Genomic DNA, 18,712 nt, shown 5'->3' on the forward strand with positions numbered 1-18,712 from the left:
TTTATTTAGTGGAGCTGAGTCACTTGTTCCTTGCAAAATCTGTTGTATGTATATATTTATATATACTTTGTGGATGTCTCTGGTTTATCTGTGTGTGTGTGAGTGAGATACAAACAAGAAATCTTTGAGAGAAAAAATAAATCCTTGTTATGTAACAAATGTTTACCTATTCTAGGTATAACTTGTCAAAACTAAAAAATGGGATATAAATACACAGAACCATTATCACTCCAACCATAAATGATTAAAATTCAGCAACTATTATTTTGTCAACTATGGCAAACAAACGTAGGTGCCTAGTTGCAGCCTGGTACTTATTTCTAAAACTTGAAAATGAATACATACGTACCCTGGAGAAGCTATGTTCTATATTATGGCTGAATACCAAGTAAACTGGCTTAATCAATTGATCATTTAGAAGAGCATGACAATTATGCTGTTAATTATAAGTTAACAAATGATACATAAAAGAATAAAATGGACAAGCTATAAAAAAGACAATTACCGCAAACTCGTTGTCAGGATCCTTCTCTCCCTTCCTCACTGGCTTGGAATACTGGAATTTATGGACTTCATTTACTGTGTAGAAGCTGGGGAGGGAGAAAATCAGCACCTGAGTAAATTAAAACTGTTATGGACAATCTACAGCGTGATTCAAAGGTTGATTGCTTTGCTTCAGGTCAAGCACAGGACAGGCCCCCTCCAGGCTAGCTCTGCCAGGAACTGTGGCATTTAGCATGATTGTTTTGACTAGCTGCCTAAGGCACAGGCTCATCTACATGGTAAATAAATTTAATTTTGGGTCACATATGTCACTGAAGTTAGTCCGACATGTCAGGCATGTAGAGAAGCTGCAGCATACGCGAACACGCCTAGCAGGGATGAACTTTGCCTCATCAGGTTAATAGACTTTTCACTCTAGGAAAATGATGGTGTTACATAGTGGCTGTGGGAGCAGCTGCCCGGGCACATACATGGTCCCCCACATAGATGCATTACTTGCTATTTTTTCCATCTCTCTCTTGCCGACAGAAATCCATTCACACTCTCCTGGGGAAATGAGTACACATCTATTATCTTCACACAGCATATTGCATTTCGCATTCCTAAAACAATGCCATATGGTTTGAAGAGCATGGTTTGCCTTTATTAGCAAACAATTATGAATAAAATATGAAAGGAATCAGTGCCGTTCCAAAGCCACTGCCCTTTTATGTTTGCAGTAGCAGGGAAAAGTGTGTGCAGATGGGATCCACATGGGACTTTTGAATTTTTTTCTACTAAAAGGACAGTTAATGTTTTGAACAGACCTCACAAAGCGTTTGTGGCATTTAAACTACACAGAGAAATTGTGCTCAGGTCTTACTGGTACTTGAGCCATTTATATTATACAGACAATCAGATGTTCACTTGGTGCTTGGTTACAAAGGGCAACACACTACTTAATGAACATGATGAGACCTGTACCCAAATTAGCTGAGAAAGTGTTGCATTAACCTAAAAAACAGAGCCTCTGAGCTTCTGATCTAATAAACAGATTAATAAAGCAGCTTTAAATCAGCTGTGCTACCCCAATTAAGCCTTTTACATGTCATTAGCTGGCGGGCTAGAGATGATGCAGTAGCATGGCCTGGACAAAGCAAGGTCAGAGGGGGTGTGCTCTGCCTGCTGCTTGTGACCCTTTGGCTCTAACAGCTCAGTCACATTGCTATGCATCGTTGCTCTTTTGCACTGAATGAGGGAATAAATGAGAGAAAACAGAGAGATAGGCACAGAGAGAGAGCGACAACTGGAAAAAGCATGGTGAGAGAAAGAAACAGAGAGAGCAGAGTTGGCAGAGAAAGAGAGACGGACAGACAGTTGGTGTGGAACAGTCCTCTATCACTCTCTAAACACGGCTGTCTAATCTAGGCTATTAACAGAGTTACATATTCCAATCAGACACAGTTAGCAAATAAGCCAACAGGGCTGCTTGCAGGGGGATGTGACCAATGGTGCAGGCTTGTGATAAGATCAGTGCGCAGGTATATTTGCCTAAAGGTTTTCCAAGTAAATGTCTTCTTTTAATTATGTCCATTGATGCGTTGGGTGGCATATCAAAGTGAATTTGCACAGCTGAGCGATGCAGTGGGTGACGGCTGGCGTACAGATTGGGCAAACAAGTGGGAGTGCAGGGGCCCCACTGTTTGCAGTGGGCCCCTGCGCGACACAAAGGTATTAATGATGTCAGAGAAACAATGTTGTACTTGGCACAGTGACTAATGGCAGATGGCTGGTGCAAGTTAATAACCACAAAAACGACAAGAAGGTCAACCGCTGTTTGTTCTACACAGACACACATTTACATCAAGATTTAATCACTTGCACCACAGCAGCCATCAATGCACCGCACTCTTAAAAATGCTAATATACTTTTGCATGTCATCACAAGCTCTCTAAATTGTTTTTGAGTGACTGGGGGAAGTAAACTGGGCTTGTTGGATTGAAATACCTGCTGTGTGACTTTGAGTAACACGCTTTGTAATTGTAAAGAAATGAACGTGTGCGGAGCGAGGATATCCTGCTTACCTCACTATTTGTTCAGAGACAGGCTTGTTCTGGAACTTGGCAGGCAGGTCTAGGATGGGTTTCACTGTGAAACACTGGATGTCTTCAGCAGAAACGTCAAGGAAATAAATGAAACTGTTGAACTCAAATGAATGAAATACACTTAATTAGGACCTGTATGTATGCGGCATCACTTTGTGGAGTATAAAACACATATTTCCTTTCATTTTGTGGACAACCTGATGAAATTTGAACAATTATTCTAACAAAAGTTTATAAACAAAAATAAAACCACATCTTCCACTACACTGTTTAAAACAAATCAATGATTCGTGCTGAGGATACACTGTCCAGAAGAACACTTTGTGTCCTCGCTGGGTGGTGTGGTCGTCTTCATCTTCTCTGCGTTGGGAAACTGTGTGAGAAGACGTGCTTCGAAATCCTCTCTGCGCTCGTACTCCTTTCCACGGTAGATGAACATTTTGTTCTGAAGGTCGATAAACAAAACAATGAGAGCTTGGAAATGTACAAAAAGGCAGACATGCAATCATGCAAGCAGGTGCTAATTTGCACACATTACGTAGACATAAGGTACATTGTGCCTATTTTATGAATATGGCAGTATTGACTGCAAACAGCGTCATTTCATAGACCATTTCACAAGAAGATTAGATCCAGTAGCTAAAAGTCATTCAATGTTAGCTGAAAGGACAGATGTGGGACAATGACAAAAATGTAATATTAAAAGAAAGTTACATGGATGAAAGTGGCTTTGATTTGTAAATTTACTTGGCCGGGTACTGTGGCTGGGTTAAAATACATTATCATAATCTCCATATTAAATACTTGGAAATGAGGGTGACAGGAAGTTCTTGGCACCGATTCATAGAGCAGTCAATCCCCGCTGAGTTCAGAGTGGGCTTTCTTGGGGAGGACTTCTGTTTTAGGGAACTGGCAGACTGTAAATGGCTACTACCATTTTACCGGGGGCTCTTTCACAAACAGCTGCGGCAAACTGCAGCTACTGATGAGGATGCCTTCAAACCACTGTAATGGTGCAGACATCTTGCCAATTTCAAAATCAGTGTGGTAAGATCTTGGCACCTGAGGATGGGCCCTCTTCACACCCTCTTAGCAGCTTGATCTCCATCACGTTTCCAGTAACGATGAATTACTAGTGTCATTCATTATCATCATCATGTGGAATGCAATGAAATAGTAACAGTGTTAATATTCATAATGTATTATTGAAGTGTATTATTATCCTCTTGTATTTAGAATTAATACAAAAAAAGTCAGTGGTTGGTGAAAGAGAGTTCTGACCTTGTTTGCCTCACTTTGATCACAAGCTATTCCAACTGATAAGACCGGGAGCCTAATCTTCACGGAACAAGAATCAAGCTCAGCAACAATCATCATTTTCCTGCCAGAGTGGTAGGATACACTGCAGCCAGAGACTCGCACCATTCATCCATATCCCACACTTTTCCCAGCACACTCCCATTCCCTTCGGACTTTGACTTAAACCCTAATTGACTTAATGAACAAATTCCTTGGATTGCCTTGCCTGTGCTGATGAACGAACTAAGATACACTAATAATTGTGTTGTGTAGTAAAGGGGGTATTCCCATCTTCATTCACACTGTTGTTTGGTCGTCAACAGAAATATATATTGATTGTGTGTTATGCTTTTTCTTCTTTTTTTATTTTTTCCTATTTTCTAAATACATGGTACCTTTTCTTTTCTTTGCACAGCCCCCCGGATATTCGTTAAATATTGTCCTTATTCTGTATCCAGAATCTTCTGATGCTTCTAGTCCACAGGATAATGGTTAGCTACCATACTTGCTGCAGACACATACAGTAACGGCATGCTACAATAGCCTAGCCATTTTTGCATTTCCTTCTTTCTTTCATTGACCATAATTGCTCGCACATAGCAAGCCCCTATGCTCATGCACAGCACACATCTCAATTCCCCAATTAATTAAAGGAATTGCAGCCATGAAATATGCCTGGGGCCATTCTCAAATTTGCTTTGATAGATAAGTTGACAAAAGCACATTGATTTCCAGAGTCATCTCTTCCAACCGCAGGAGAATCCTCTAAACCTGCCTGACAATACTCTGCCGCAATTTTCTGATGGTGAATAACGAGTGCGAGATTTACTTCATATATTTTCTCTAAATCAATCAAATCTGATCAAGGATATTTTATCTTTTTCCTTCACTGCATATTGTATGCTTATTCACAAGAGGACAGAAGCTTCCCATTATTTTGTTGAGCATTCTGGTCGTGTATACAGTAATGTCAATGTCACAATTCTCATTTTCATTACCCTCAAACCTACATTGGCTAGTCCTGGAAAAGAAAATCACTGTCATTGAGATAATAATGCCTGCTAAAATTGTCTTTTCTTTCTTGGCTGGTGGGTAAAAAGGCAATTTCATACAGCCAAGAGACAAAGCAGCCACAGTTCATATAGCCGCAATGTCATCAAGTCCAAATGAAACACATACGGTCAGGATTTAAGCTCCTTGGACATTCTTGTAACAAGAAGATTTCTAACACATGGGGAAAAGGACAATAAGACTCATCCTCTTGGTAGTGGTAGTTTCCCAGTAAGAAACTGTAAAATATATGGATACTTCCTTTCAAACTGCAGAATCAGATAAGGTTTAACAGACAGAGGCTCATAAAAAGGTCATCCTTGTTTTATTCCAAAACAAAAATAAGTTATATGAGTAGAGTGAACAGAGTGCTCCTAAGAATGTATGAGCCAGGAACGTTGCTTCATCTCCCTGAGTGTGCTCAGGGGTCTGTCTGAGGAACATTTTGAATGATAGAACATGACAGCTCATATCTGAGCGTCTCCGAATGTGGTGTGTTAGGATACATATTTCAAACCAACTTTCACACACCCTCAACTGCTCTTTAAGCTGAGCGCTCACAGGAAACTCAATACGGGGATTAAGTAAAGTTTAGGATTGATAGGAGGAGAAGGGAGAGGAGGAGAAATACGGCGACTGGATGTAAAGTGAGAGAAACAATTGCAGAGGAAATCTGTCTTTGAAATACTTAGAATACTTTTAACGTGTCTAAAAAGCTGAAAGAAACTGAAATGAAACAGAAGTTTGACGTCCTGCTTCAAAGCTTCTTGACAAGATATTGTGACTTTCAAGGTTGAAATAATGAGATAGGAGATTTTGTTTTAAACAATGTTTGTTTTGCTGGTAACAGAAGAATTTAACAGTCTCTAAAAGTACACATCGATGGAAACAAACAACACAGAACTACATGAAAAGGAAAATAACTGGGACCAATGGCTTACTTGTGTCTGCAAATCTAAACAAATGACATGATCTGGAGCATTTTACAGTTAGCAAGTACCCTAGTGTCTAACCATATTAACAACTAATAAATCATAAGCAGCCGAATTAAACACTCTTGCATAAAATCAATTCTTAAAGCGGGGAGGATACAAAACGCCTTTATCAGAGTATTGATTTTCTCACATAATTGACTTTTCCCCGCGGACACTGCGATGCTGCAACACAAACAGCAATGTGGGGTGCGAAACAAAAACCCTCTAAACTATATTTATCTTAATAAGTAACCCATACTTGAATACTTCCCTATGTACTCACACAGAAATCAACATAACTATAAAATATGCCAAGAGGATGTACAAATTCAGCAGGACAATGTAAGAGCCATAAATACACTTTACATCTGTTTGGCTGTACTCATTCAACAGCACTTAATAAGCTTGTACGCACAGCAGGAAAATAATTAGGGAAAAACTAGGTTGCAATAGAGGGTAATATTTACTGGCCTGAGTATTCAAGGCCAGCTTGCAGACTACCTGGTATCTACTGTTGCATGAGGAATGCCACTATTTAAAAAGACAATAGATGGGTAAATTAAGCGCAGATTCCTATTGGCGAAGGCAAACAGGCATAGACCTGCCCTGGTTATCAGGGTCAGGTCAAACTGCCTCCAAAAGAATAAAAAGAAAGGAAAAAAGAGAACTCAAAGCTGTCCTCAAAGGCTGTTTAAACAGCCAGTTAGATTAGGCCAGCGCAGCTTGCCCTGTCTGTAATGGAGTTTCTGCCCTGCCAGATGAAAGGGGTTAGGAGGGGCACATGGAGATCGGAGAGTAGCAAAAGACCCCTGTGAAAAGGCTGTTCTTCATAATAGAATGAAAGGGTATGATCAGGGGATCACAGTTGTTGAAACTGGACTTTCACGTCATCTTAGTCCGTGAGGACTTTTGGGCCATTTAGTGTTTTGCTTATGTGATAAAAATGGCTTGAATTCCTCCTAGACAGGAAAACAACACCTTCAGCAGCAAGTCAGAAGACAGCCTAAAAACAGCTGTAGCAGGGAATATATTAAAAGCAAAGAGCTTGTCCTTCGCCAGCACTGCCATTTTTCTTCTTATAAGAAGATGTGGAAAAAAGCTCTGACCTAACATTAAGCCCACTGCGTCACAGCATCACAAAGAGAAATTTCTACATGAGTTGATTTTTTTTCTGTTTAAATAAAAACTGATATGTGGACAGAACAGGACACCCTTCACAGACAGAGAGCAAAAGAGGTCCGATACGCACACAGTAGCGCCTCAGACACTGAGTAAGGCCGGTGAGGAGATATCAAACACCTGTTACACGCACACTAAATTAGTGATAAGCTGTGATCAGATTGGCACAAGGCCAGCCAGGACATTTAGAGGGGAAATACAGATCAGCTCGGGTTTAGCGGTCAAATGTACTTGGTAGGGGTTATAGATAGACTTGGGGGTGATTATTCAGTTTCATTAGTGTTCATATTCATAATGATCAATGGCCAACTAATGGTCATTTAAAGAAACCAGGATGGCTTCCACTGTACGGTGCCACCACTTGCAAGAAGATTGGGAGTAAAGAACCAACTACCAAAATGTTTTTGGATTATAACCCATGACTCAGCAGCCACCAAAAGCAATTTACAACGAGACCATATCGCTTCCTTTCATTTTGTATTGGGCTCACGGTTTCACTGCGCAGGCGGTGATGGGACACCTTGTGATGCAGACCACGCTCACGGCGTGGAGAAAGGGTTGTTCAGCAGAAGTTCAGGTGATGGAATTAGAGGCAGTGTTTGCAGCGTGAGCAGGCTTTTGATTGGACAAACAAGATTGGGTTGTTTCTTGTGGCCATACTTCTGGGCTCCACAGTTTTTTAAAGCTATATCCAGCAATGGAAGATTTTGGGGGGAACTTTTAGGATTGACTAACTGACCAGCTGACAGAGTGACTTATGCAGTACAAACTAATGACAGGCAGATATTAGATACAGGAGCTGGGAGATGAACCATGAATGAGAGAGGAAGAGGCTTGGAGGGAGAGACAGAGATTATTTTCAATTCACACTTTTTTTTTCCAGGAGACCCATTTTCCCACACTGAAGGGCATCTGTCCAGCACAGTATTCTGGATCTACTCTATAGCCCACACATGGAAGAGCTTCTGTGATTCAGTTTCTTTTCGGTGAGTGCAGACCAGGTGGGATGTTGAACAAGTGAGTCCCGCCAAAACAACCGTGGGAGCGAGATGTGTGAAACACATGTATTGACGGCTAAGCCTGAGAACTGAGTAAGCGCTGGTAAACCTATTGATCATCTGTTTTGACAAGTGGCTCACCCACACTGCTATCAGCCATGTGTGGTATGCTGAGAGTTGTGGGGGATGTATGTTGATGCGAGTACTCACGCGTAGGAAGGAGGGGAACCCCATGCCGTAATAGCCTACGGCAAAGTAGTCTGGTTTGGGCCGGATGACCTTCACAATGTTCTCGTAGAACTGGGCTTGCTTCCGCTGTAGGGAGATACAATGGCAAGCTTCAGTGTCAAGGTACACTTTTTCTTTAATGTGATCCTTATTGGTGATTTTATTTGCAAATTTTACAAATGCATTTTTGTTTAGTTCTGATCTTGTGACAATGAGGCTTTCCTGGTTAAATAAATAAAATAAACAAATCACAGTCCTTCCTTGAATAGCCATAGTCCATATGCTGAAATGACTCCATTTATGACATTTAAGTCAAACACAAAAATAATAGTACTTACCAAGGATGCACTAAGCTGCTCAAAGTCAAACATTTCATTCTCGTACTGTTCAGCCAGTTCCTTTCCCAAAATGATTGCCTCCTCCCACATCTATGGGACACATAAACAGAGACAGTTAGTAAATGAATTAATTATCAAGATCCAAGCTGAGATAAAGCATTCCTTTTTCAGCCAGCTGAATAAAGCACATCATCTCTCTCAGGTATTCAATATAAGCCTTTTTGAAAATAAATAAAATGTGAATTCATCTTATCATGTCAACATTCTTTTGTTTTCTTTCTTTGATCTAAAACACTAAAACTCAGACGCAATCTGGGAGAAGCAAATTTATCACAGTGATGAATTTCCCCTCGAGACTCATCCAATCCAGTGGAGTGGTGTCACAGATAGATGCGAGCCACTCGAACATGTTGAAAGGCTTCTAAGAGGCTTCCTGACAGACTAGTTTGGGCTGAACTGATCTGGGCCAGGCTGGAGGTGGGCCGAGTCCAGACTGCTACTCAGATCAGCCTGCCATCAGTGAGAGCGGAGGGGGTCCATCTGGGACTGCTTTCTGGATGATGCCGATGACACTCTTAGAAACTGTCCTCAGTTGATACCCACCCCCACGCCTTTCTGGAGTGTTGATGTTTTCTTACAGCCACTGCAACACTTCCTGATCATGTGTTTGTGTGTGTATGTTTAGCCAAGGCTCTTTCAATTTGTTCTCTCCCTGGCCATATCCTGCTGAATGACAGTTGGCTATAGAACCAAGAGTGGCGGCTGCACCCCAACACTGATGACACATGCAAAGCCTTGGGACATCATCTCTGAGAAGCTCTGGCTGCCGTCCTGCAGATCCATTCCAGGCTAGGCTCACAGGCTGAAAAACATTTTTTCTCCTCTGGAATAAAATATGAGGAGTGTAGAAGAATAGCACAGTAATCAGGTCCTACGCAACTAGAACATTTTCTCAATCTGGCACATATGAATGACCTGCCCTTCAAACACAATAGAGTGGCATCACACAGAGACGGCATTCAAGTCGCTGAAGTGGTATGAAGGAAAACGAGAAAAAAGGACAACGAGAAAGGGTTTTTCCTGAAAGGTAGGGGGAAAACACAAAGGAGGCACATTAATGCTTGTGTGGTCTGATATGCGCCTTCGTCCATAAGAGCATCAGCTAAAAGAAGAGGATTATTTACAATCCCCGTTCTGTAGAAAAGGAATATAAAACTTCAATTCAGCAGCTCTTCCTCAAAACCTTCCTTCTCATGCCAGAAGAGGTATTTAACAGAGATAACAGCGGCTAAAAATAGCATCCTCAGAGTCCAGGATTTATCATGATAATGACCACTCCTGTGTGTGTCAGAACGTGTGTGTGTCTCTTACCTTGCCCTTGTCGAAGTAATTGATAATCTGCTGGTAGAGCTGGTCCTTAAGCTGTCCTTGAGTGGTGGCCTGGTAGCCATCTCTCTGGGTCAGGTGGGCTGCACATTGCTCGTCTGACCACTACAGAGGACAAGTTAGCATTGGGGTCAACACTGTGCAATACGATACAGAGCAAAAGGGGAACAGGTGACAAGAAATCAATCACTGAGTTATAGCCAATGCAAATGGGTGAGATTGATGTGTAATTCTTTTTAAAGCTGTCCTACACTCTGGCAGGGCAAGATGGAAACTTGAGACATGGGCAATGAAACAGGCGTCGATACATATTGAATGGCTCAGGGAGAGCATCAGTACAATACAAAGCTTTCTGTGGCTGATACTTGCTGTTATAGTATTTAGCACAAGAATCCCCCACAACCCAAAATAGTGCTCCAGTAGACTAGCCCACTGGAGGCCAGTCCAGTGAAGTGGAGCTGGGGGAGCAGAGAGAAGCATCACGTATGCTAATAAACATCAGATACAATTGAGTCATGCAGCAGCGTAATCATGTTAATTACAAATTCTGCTTGATTTTGTAAACAATGGCAGACAAGGAAGAATGCTGCAAAAAAAGAAACAACAAGACTGCAGTGGCATCCTTTTGTGCTGACCGTGTACTCCATCATGCCTTTTCTTCACCCTGCATGGAGAATAATGAGGTTTCTGACAGGCTAGAGAAGCTTGGCTAATAGGGAGATGGACGATCTGATTGGCCTCTGTGTCGAGGAAGCGTAATCCTATGCGTCCTGCCAGGACTGATTCATTACCAGCCAGTCTTAATTGGGATTTTGTGGTGTTGTGAGTAACCTGAAGAGATCAGATCTCTGTGAAAATCTGACCAGGTTTTGTGTGAGGACCACATTTGAGGAGCAAAGCCAAGGACTTTGCATAGCCTGCGCTGGAGATGGGTGAAAAAGTAATTATTCTGCACACTGTTGCTGTGGCCTGAAGAGGGATGTTGGGAGGCTTTGGATCAGGTTATTGATTCCTTCACAGCTGGACTGCAGCATTTACATGGTAGAAAGGATCTCTCTTTATTCATGGATGGCCAGTGACCCTGCATCGACAGAACTAAAGTGCTGATAAATCTCTGACAACACACAAAATGCTGTAAATTCATCAACCATGAATGGAGGATTAATTATTACAACAGGAGCCAGTTTTACTCTATAACTGCTGGTGGATGCAGAATTATGTATCCATCATTCATCCTCATTGAAGCTTGTTTACACGTGTCTGTGTGTGGATACAAAAGGAGGACAGAGACTTCAAAGATTACATTGGACAGCTTATTGGAGAAGAAATGATTTATCCAGACTCTGGTGGAACGAAATTAACCACTTTCCATAATATAATAATGAATCCCTCTCTGAAGGTGTGCTATGGTCAGGAATGGCACAGCTGCTGGGAGATGAGCAGAATTAAAATAATAATAAAGAAAACAACTCTTGCTAATGCTACTGTGACTGTTCAGCGAGGAAAAAGCGATTCAGTCACAGCCTGCTCTCCCCTGTCGGGACCTGTACAAAGGCTGAAGCAGCCAGCTATTTATGCAAATACTGTGAGAGATGTTGGGTGCAACCATTTTGGATAAAAGGCAGAGAGGAACAATTCCAAATTCAGGGTATACCAAACCCCGACTGGGAATAGAGACGGCAGCTCTTTGTGTGAGGAGTTCTGTGTGTGGCTGTGGTATATTTTTGGCAGAGATATAAACTTTCGAGGCCTAGAGCAGGCCTACGATAACAAAAAGGTCTGATCTTAAAAGAAATGCTTCATGATAGCTTATAAATATTTATGTATCTAATTTAGAATATAATTGCACTAAAAGTGGGGTACAAACCTGCCCCCCTTTTCCACCTTAAACCACAGGGGCCTTGCGCTGAACCATGTGATCTACAGTAGAGGATTCTTTGTTTCCAGCTGACAGGGAGGACAGTAAAAGTACACCTTTATCGTGAAGCACCTCAGGTGGCTGTTTAAACTGTGTCTTAGTTTTTTTTCAGGAAAGATCAGATACTAGCCGGGATTTGCATCGACTACGCAAGGTGAAAAAGACGCTGCTCAGCAATTCTGCCCTCTTAGCAGCCATCTCATGCCGCGGTGGGATTAAAGGGATGCGGCCCTATCTCGCTAAATCCTGTACACATTCAAATTGCCAGACACACACTTGTTTAATGCCTGAGGTTAAATGCCATCCGCTTGACAATAGCTTAACAGTGTATTTGGGTTCTGTGATCAATGCTGTTTGAAGTTTTTTACAGAGTGTGCTTCTTGCGTACCTATTTGTTGTTGGGATTGTGTCTGTTTACCTTGAGCAGTTTGGCGTGTAGCAGCAGAGTGTAGGCAGCCTCAGTGTAGTTGTCACACTCTTTGTGGAGGTCACACAGCTTGTACAGGTACCTGGAAGGAAATAGCAATGATTTATGGGTCATGCCTAGGTGGGCTTTTCACACTTTAACAACAGACAGAAAGTTAACTCTGCTAGACTGATGCGCCTTGACAGCCTCTATTACCTCAAATAACGCTTGACAGACAGATGGAAAACTCTGACTGATGAAATTGTTGAAATGGAAATGTGTTTTAACAAAATCAAATATTTTATTCTGGATCTCTGGGGACTTACAGCTGGGAGGAAAAGAGCCAATATGTACAGCATTTAGTCTTTGGCAGGTACAAATTTAGCTAAATTGAATCTCACAGCACAGAGTCTCCTAAAGTATTATATGTTTCTGTATCCCGAAACTTGAACATGCTTAACAGTCACAAGGCTGGAAATGACTTTGTCTTACCTGATGTACATCTCCTCTCTGTCTATCTCCTTGTAAAAGTTCTACAGGAAGAAAAGACACAAACCATTAAAACAACAATGCCATTATACTGCTTCCACTGCATAAAGCTAGAAATCACTGGGCCGTAGATTATTTTTTTTATATTTATAAAAGAACAATATTTTGGCGGAGTGACAAATTCATCTTCAAAAATATGGATAAATAACAAGGTCCTGGCTTGCAGCAGGCAGACAAAGTATCTATTAAGGAAAAGTAGGTTGGCTGATATCAGAATCACAGCGGTAGGCAGTCACACAGTAACCCTCCAGGCTAAAACTGAAAACTTACATTTTATACAACCTGGCACAACATGACTCAGGCAAATGCTGAATATAGGCCACAGGCCTGTAGTTCAATGCCAGTAGTCACGTGAGACAAAATTGACATTTCTGTGCTCCCACATGAAATGTCACATTGCAGACGAGAGGTGTTTCAGGTGAGCTGCTCTGTGATAACATCTTAATGCACTGTGACATGTGGAGGTGGTTGTTATTGTTTCTTTTCTGCAGGTAGTTGCATGTCATTATGGTCATTTTGTTGACAACAATAGACTATGAACAATACCTAATATAGACCTTGTAGATAACTATTGTTGGAGTGTTTTATAGATTCCCCCATGTGACTATGTGTCATCATGGCTGGGCCTCAGAAAAGAAACCGACTTACGAGCACGTTGACGGTGCAGCTCATGCGGTTTTCTTTGTTCTCGTCGTGCATGATGGTCCTGTAGTCCAGCAACCTCTCCAGCAGACGAACCACCAGAGTGACGAAGTTCTCGCCCGTCTTGGCCAGGTACTTGTGCTTCCTGCAGTGCTCCAGTAAACTGGTGTGTGTTTTGTTGTGTTTGTTTGGAGTGGAGGTGTGCAGTGGTGTTTTGTGTGTGCGTGTGGTTGAGGACGTGGAGGAAGAAAAGCCAGGGGCAGAGAGGAAAACAAATAATGTGAAGCATGTATAAGAGGTTCTTCAACAGTTTAAAATGTCAAACTTTTGCCACTAAGGATTTGGGGAAACGTTATTTTCTTTTGCTCATTAAAGCAGAGTTAGCATCCAACTGCGCGGTAAGCAAATATCACAGTGGCAAGCTGTGATGAGAAGTTGTGTGATCATCAGCAGACTGTGATTATTTTGAGGAGTGCTATGTTGCAATTAGCATTATCTAACTTGTGAGAAGCTCAGGAATAATCCTGTCCATTAATCAGCACTTACATTTTCTGAAAGAGAACTTTGTACTGCTCGTCTCCGCGGCCCCCCTCCACCTCGTGATCCAGCTTGGTGATGATCTCGTTTTCAAACTGCAATTAGACAGAGCAGGCGTAAATAATCAGTGAAGCTAATTTTTCAATTCATTAACGCCATCTCCCTGTCTCACTCTCGCTCTCTCTCTGCATCAAGGCTTGGCTGAGGGGATCTGTGCTTCGGCTTTAATCGTCCCTCTCTTACAGCCCAGCTGGTTGTGACTGGGTATTTTCTGTTTATCATTAATGCTTTTCTTTATCTGTATAAATTTGGTTAGAACACAGAACAAGACTGCATCAGGAGACACATCCCCTTTACTTTTTCCTCTGTCGCTGCTTCAGCTTCTGACAGTGATACATGGGCCTTGTTTCTCTGGTATTTGTATAAAGCAGCTGTATAAAATAAGAGGTTTTATTGTGCTGAAACAAACCAATTTTCACTGACTGCTTGATTTGCTCGTGTGCTGGACAGGCACAAATACAGAACAGGAGCAGCCAAGTAAGAAAAGATATAAATGCTGCTCTCTGTTAAGCCAAGGATTTACAACACACATGGAGAAAGTGAGAGACGCAGTGAGGGAAAACTACTGGCTTACAGCATAAAAAGGGGTCAGGCCGAAGTTAAATTGATGACATTTCACTAAAGGTAAAGAATAGGAAAGTGTCATTTATCTCCAATGAGCCAGATCCTGAGTGACACATTGACTAATTAGCAGCGCTCCCTTCCCTTGACAGAGGGATGTTGGTTAAACTACCACTGTCTTCACAGGACTACAAGGGTCAGCAGAGATATTTGGAAGCTATTACTGCTTTACAATTTGATACAAGTACAATAAGCATCACATACTTCGGGAGCCTACACAAACATCACAAAGCTGAAAACTGCCTGAGACATCTTAAGGCAGAACAGCTGTAGCCAAACAGATTTCCTCATGCAGAAAGGCTTAATTTTGCACCGTAACGGGGCATAACATTAAGTTCCACTTACCGTGGCTGTTTATAATCGCAGCACAAACAAAATGATACTTGCAGAATTACAAGCAAGCTTGTGACTATGAAACTTTTTCTCAGATGGACTATCCCTCTGCCCTGTTTACTCCTCCTCAGATTCCCACACCAACATCCACTTTTCCATAAAGTCCTTTTGTTTTGTCATGTTCCTGAGGACGCACCCGCTGGAAGCTGCACGTGAAGTGGAACTCGCACTGCATCATGTCGAAGAAGATGGCGATGGTGGCCTTTCGCAACTCGATCTCAGGAACTAGTGTCATCTCCAGGATAGGACCCACCATCTCTGGAATGAATTTTATCTTGTGGGGTCCTGAGGGAGACATTTACATATAAATGCACAGAAAACTCATTCGTAAACTTCAATTTGGACAAAACAAGTACAACATGGGATCCTAACAGGGCATCAATAATCCTTAATGTGCTGCAGATTTAAAAGTAGCAAACAAAAAAGAGATCTGGCTCCCCATGTTTATCAAGTCACCTCTCATTAGAATCTTCCATGACAATCATGCGGTAAATAACTTCAAACCAAACACCTCAGGTAAAAAATAGCAAGGGGCTTATTAAAAACGCAGTGAATGAGTCAATCTAATCTGGTGGAAAGCTCTAATTAAAGGGATCAGATGGTGTAGATTACCATGAGAAGACTTTTAGGAAGGCGCAGGTGCTCAAATCTAAGACCCCAATAGCCGTACTACAATCTCATTCCATTGAGACTTGACTGCTGAGTCTCTGTCATCACATAACATAACGCTAATTAACACATGATTGTCTATATTTAGCTGCTGTTCTGCTGGGTTGACTTGTAATGAGAGCAAGGGTACTTAGTTGGCAGATAATCATAAACAGACTTTGAGAAAACAACACTTAAACACGCGTCAATTGCTGCCGTTCTACTGCAGTTTGTATGATGCTTAAATTACCTAGATTGTACCACATATCCCTGATTTCAAAGCCAATTTGTCTTCTCATGTCCTGGTACCTGAAACAAAAAAACAGGATCAAATGTTACTCAAGCTACAGTCAAATCAGGGCATAGAAGATAAAATGACTTGGAGTCCAACAGATTTAGAGAAAGTCTCATGTGTAAATCAAATTGTGCAAATTAGCGTTTGCTGACAATTCTAACTGCCTAATGCACTGCAACATACTGCATGTATGAATGGCTGTGCCATGTTTCAGCTGTGCCGCAGCTGTCAGAACCAATGTCAATGTTGTTGCTTATAATACGAAGATTTCAGTCGAAGCAAGAGATTTAGAGAGAATGAGCCCAAAAATCAAGGAAAAGTGAACTAAACACTAAATATGGATGCTTCTTTCGGGTTTCCAGTGGACATCTGAAACACAGTGCAGCGTAAGGAAGTGAGATGCAACACAAAACAACGACCAAGTGACAGTTGCTATTTTTTAATCAGACATATTTTCTTTTATTCAAGGCGTCACAGAGTTAAAAATGTATTTCATAGCCCCTCTGAGTGCTGCTTTGCTCTGATGGAGGTCTAGATGAGCAGTGACCGAGCAATATAGACAATATGGAATATGTGCGTTTCCTGTTGTCTTCATTCGGAGAGAAATAAATGGTTTCTTGAATCTATCTCATCGATGTCTGAATGACACCTGTTACATAAGCACATAACGAGACTTTATACACATTGGCAGCGGCCTGACCATGGTATGGTAGTTTGATTTGTCTTTCCGTGATGTTCTATTTAATACAAATGCACACTAATGAGTTATTTCCGCCCATGCAAGTTCGCAACATACACACATGCAGGCTTGATCTGTCTTCTGCTCTGTATGCATTTGAACACACAGAGGACAGAAGGCAAAAGAAATGAGACGTGTTTGACCAGACAGTCTTTGTTGGTACTAGTTCTTTGAGGTTGTCTTAGTGTGTCGAGTGCCCTTATATAAAGGGCACAAAGATTTGCAAAAGAAGCTGGAAGGCTCACTCCCGCCCTGACTTTTTGTGTAGCTTTTTGCGAATGAGGGCTTATAAGCTGATCAGCTCTGCCATGTCTAGGTCTAGGCCAATCTCCATGGCAGCTTGGAGCCCATCTCCCTGCCTGCCACACGGGCCCAGGTCACCGAAAGGACAAATAGTCAAGTGGAGAGGATGGAAAGACAGACAGTGAATGATGAAGAGACTAACAGGAGTGGAAACAATGAGCAGAGAGGCAGAAAGCGAGACCCGATCCTGTGAAACTGCTCACATGAAACAGAAGTAATGGATTTAGTTGTTTGAAAACTGATTGGACATTCGATAAGAAAAGAGAGTAAGTCCAAGCCTGAAATTGTTTTAAGATTTTATGTTTTAAGATAAGAATATGGGGGACACAATGAAGAGCTATTTGTGACTGTTTTTACCCTATTCCCACTGACCTGATATAGCATGCTTTAGCATAGTCAGATGAATTTTCACTGCTGGCTCACCGTGGGGAATAACTGCACTGAACTGCAATATTGTGGTTCTGTTTTGAAGCAGAGCCAAACAGTTAAAGTCTCTGCCCTCAACCAAGTCTTGTGATTACGTAGATGAGAAGACAGCTAAAACAGAAGAAGTTGCGCACAAAGTCGATGGATAAAACTGCCGTGCCGTGTTACTGACTGTTCTATGACCTGTTTGAGCATTTATTGAAATTAAAATGTCAAAAAGTGCCTGACATACAATTATAGATCACGTTATACTACTGGGTAACTTTGCTTAACTGTTTTCATTTGGTTGAAACTACCTCACAACCTTGCACAAAAGCTGGCTAAATGGTTTAAAATAAAATTTGAATGGTCTCTTTTTATGCTATTCTAGAGTTGTTGTTGTTATATTTTAAAAAATTAACTGTGTGTGTGTGTGTAATTGTAAAGATGTATTGCTGATTTCACTCATTCTAACAACAGCCGGTGAATTAAACCCAAAAGAGCAAAGTAGATTTCACAAACTGCTCTTTTAAAGCGAGCGGACTGAGTAAGGAAATTAGTGAGTATTGGTTTATTTATAAATCAAATACCTGACAGCACTTTCAGGGGCATTTAAATGTGGTGTCAGAGTCATCAATATCTTTTTCCTTCCTTCAGACTCATGCCCTCTTCTGCTGGTGGCACTGCAGGCGACTGCATTGTTTGCCCATGCCAAGAAGCAGGCCTGTCTGACATCGGGACTATCACACTGAGTGACTGATGGAGGCTCAGTGGCACCTCTGTCTCCTCTCTTCCTAGCACACTGATGGCATGACACCTTGGCATGACATTGCAGAGAAGTAAAACGATGAGAGTTCGAGGTCTAAGCCTGACCTCTAATTAATATCTATTCAGAGCCTCCTTAACACATTGTGACATTTCAGAGCACCCTGCAGCCCTTATGGAATTCTGAAACCCAATTGATTGTTTTGCCAATATCGTACAAAGACACACTAATGTACTGTGACAGGGAGGAGATGAGCATTGAAAGAATCCTTAACAAAGAAGCTGCGTCACCTCTTTGCAGCCTGGCCAGGTCAAAACACTTTACCATATTTAGCTGTCAAAGGAGGTGTTCAAGGATTGATCTTCAAGCAGAGTATTGGCAAGATGATA

General features: G+C 41.6%; 1 protein-coding gene across 2 annotated transcripts in view; it reads right to left on the bottom strand.

Moving 5' to 3' along the window:
• Positions 1 to 18,712, bottom strand: part of dock1 (dedicator of cytokinesis 1) — a 164,684-nt gene that overhangs the window by 18,967 nt on the left and 127,005 nt on the right. For both annotated transcript variants that reach the window (XM_070927703.1, XM_070927702.1), the window contains 12 exons: positions 16,066 to 16,124; positions 15,304 to 15,452; positions 14,103 to 14,188; positions 13,563 to 13,719; positions 12,858 to 12,898; positions 12,378 to 12,468; positions 10,027 to 10,146; positions 8,656 to 8,745; positions 8,300 to 8,404; positions 2,893 to 3,034; positions 2,569 to 2,650; positions 506 to 590 (listed from right to left, as the gene is read on the bottom strand). In XM_070927703.1, the coding sequence (XP_070783804.1) occupies positions 506 to 590; positions 2,569 to 2,650; positions 2,893 to 3,034; positions 8,300 to 8,404; positions 8,656 to 8,745; positions 10,027 to 10,146; positions 12,378 to 12,468; positions 12,858 to 12,898; positions 13,563 to 13,719; positions 14,103 to 14,188; positions 15,304 to 15,452; positions 16,066 to 16,124 (1,207 nt within the window). The remainder of the gene's footprint in view (positions 1 to 505; positions 591 to 2,568; positions 2,651 to 2,892; positions 3,035 to 8,299; positions 8,405 to 8,655; positions 8,746 to 10,026; positions 10,147 to 12,377; positions 12,469 to 12,857; positions 12,899 to 13,562; positions 13,720 to 14,102; positions 14,189 to 15,303; positions 15,453 to 16,065; positions 16,125 to 18,712) is intronic.

Source organism: Enoplosus armatus, chromosome 20 (genome assembly GCF_043641665.1).
Source record: "Enoplosus armatus isolate fEnoArm2 chromosome 20, fEnoArm2.hap1, whole genome shotgun sequence".
NCBI classification, from domain to species: Eukaryota; Metazoa; Chordata; class Actinopteri; order Centrarchiformes; family Enoplosidae; genus Enoplosus; species Enoplosus armatus.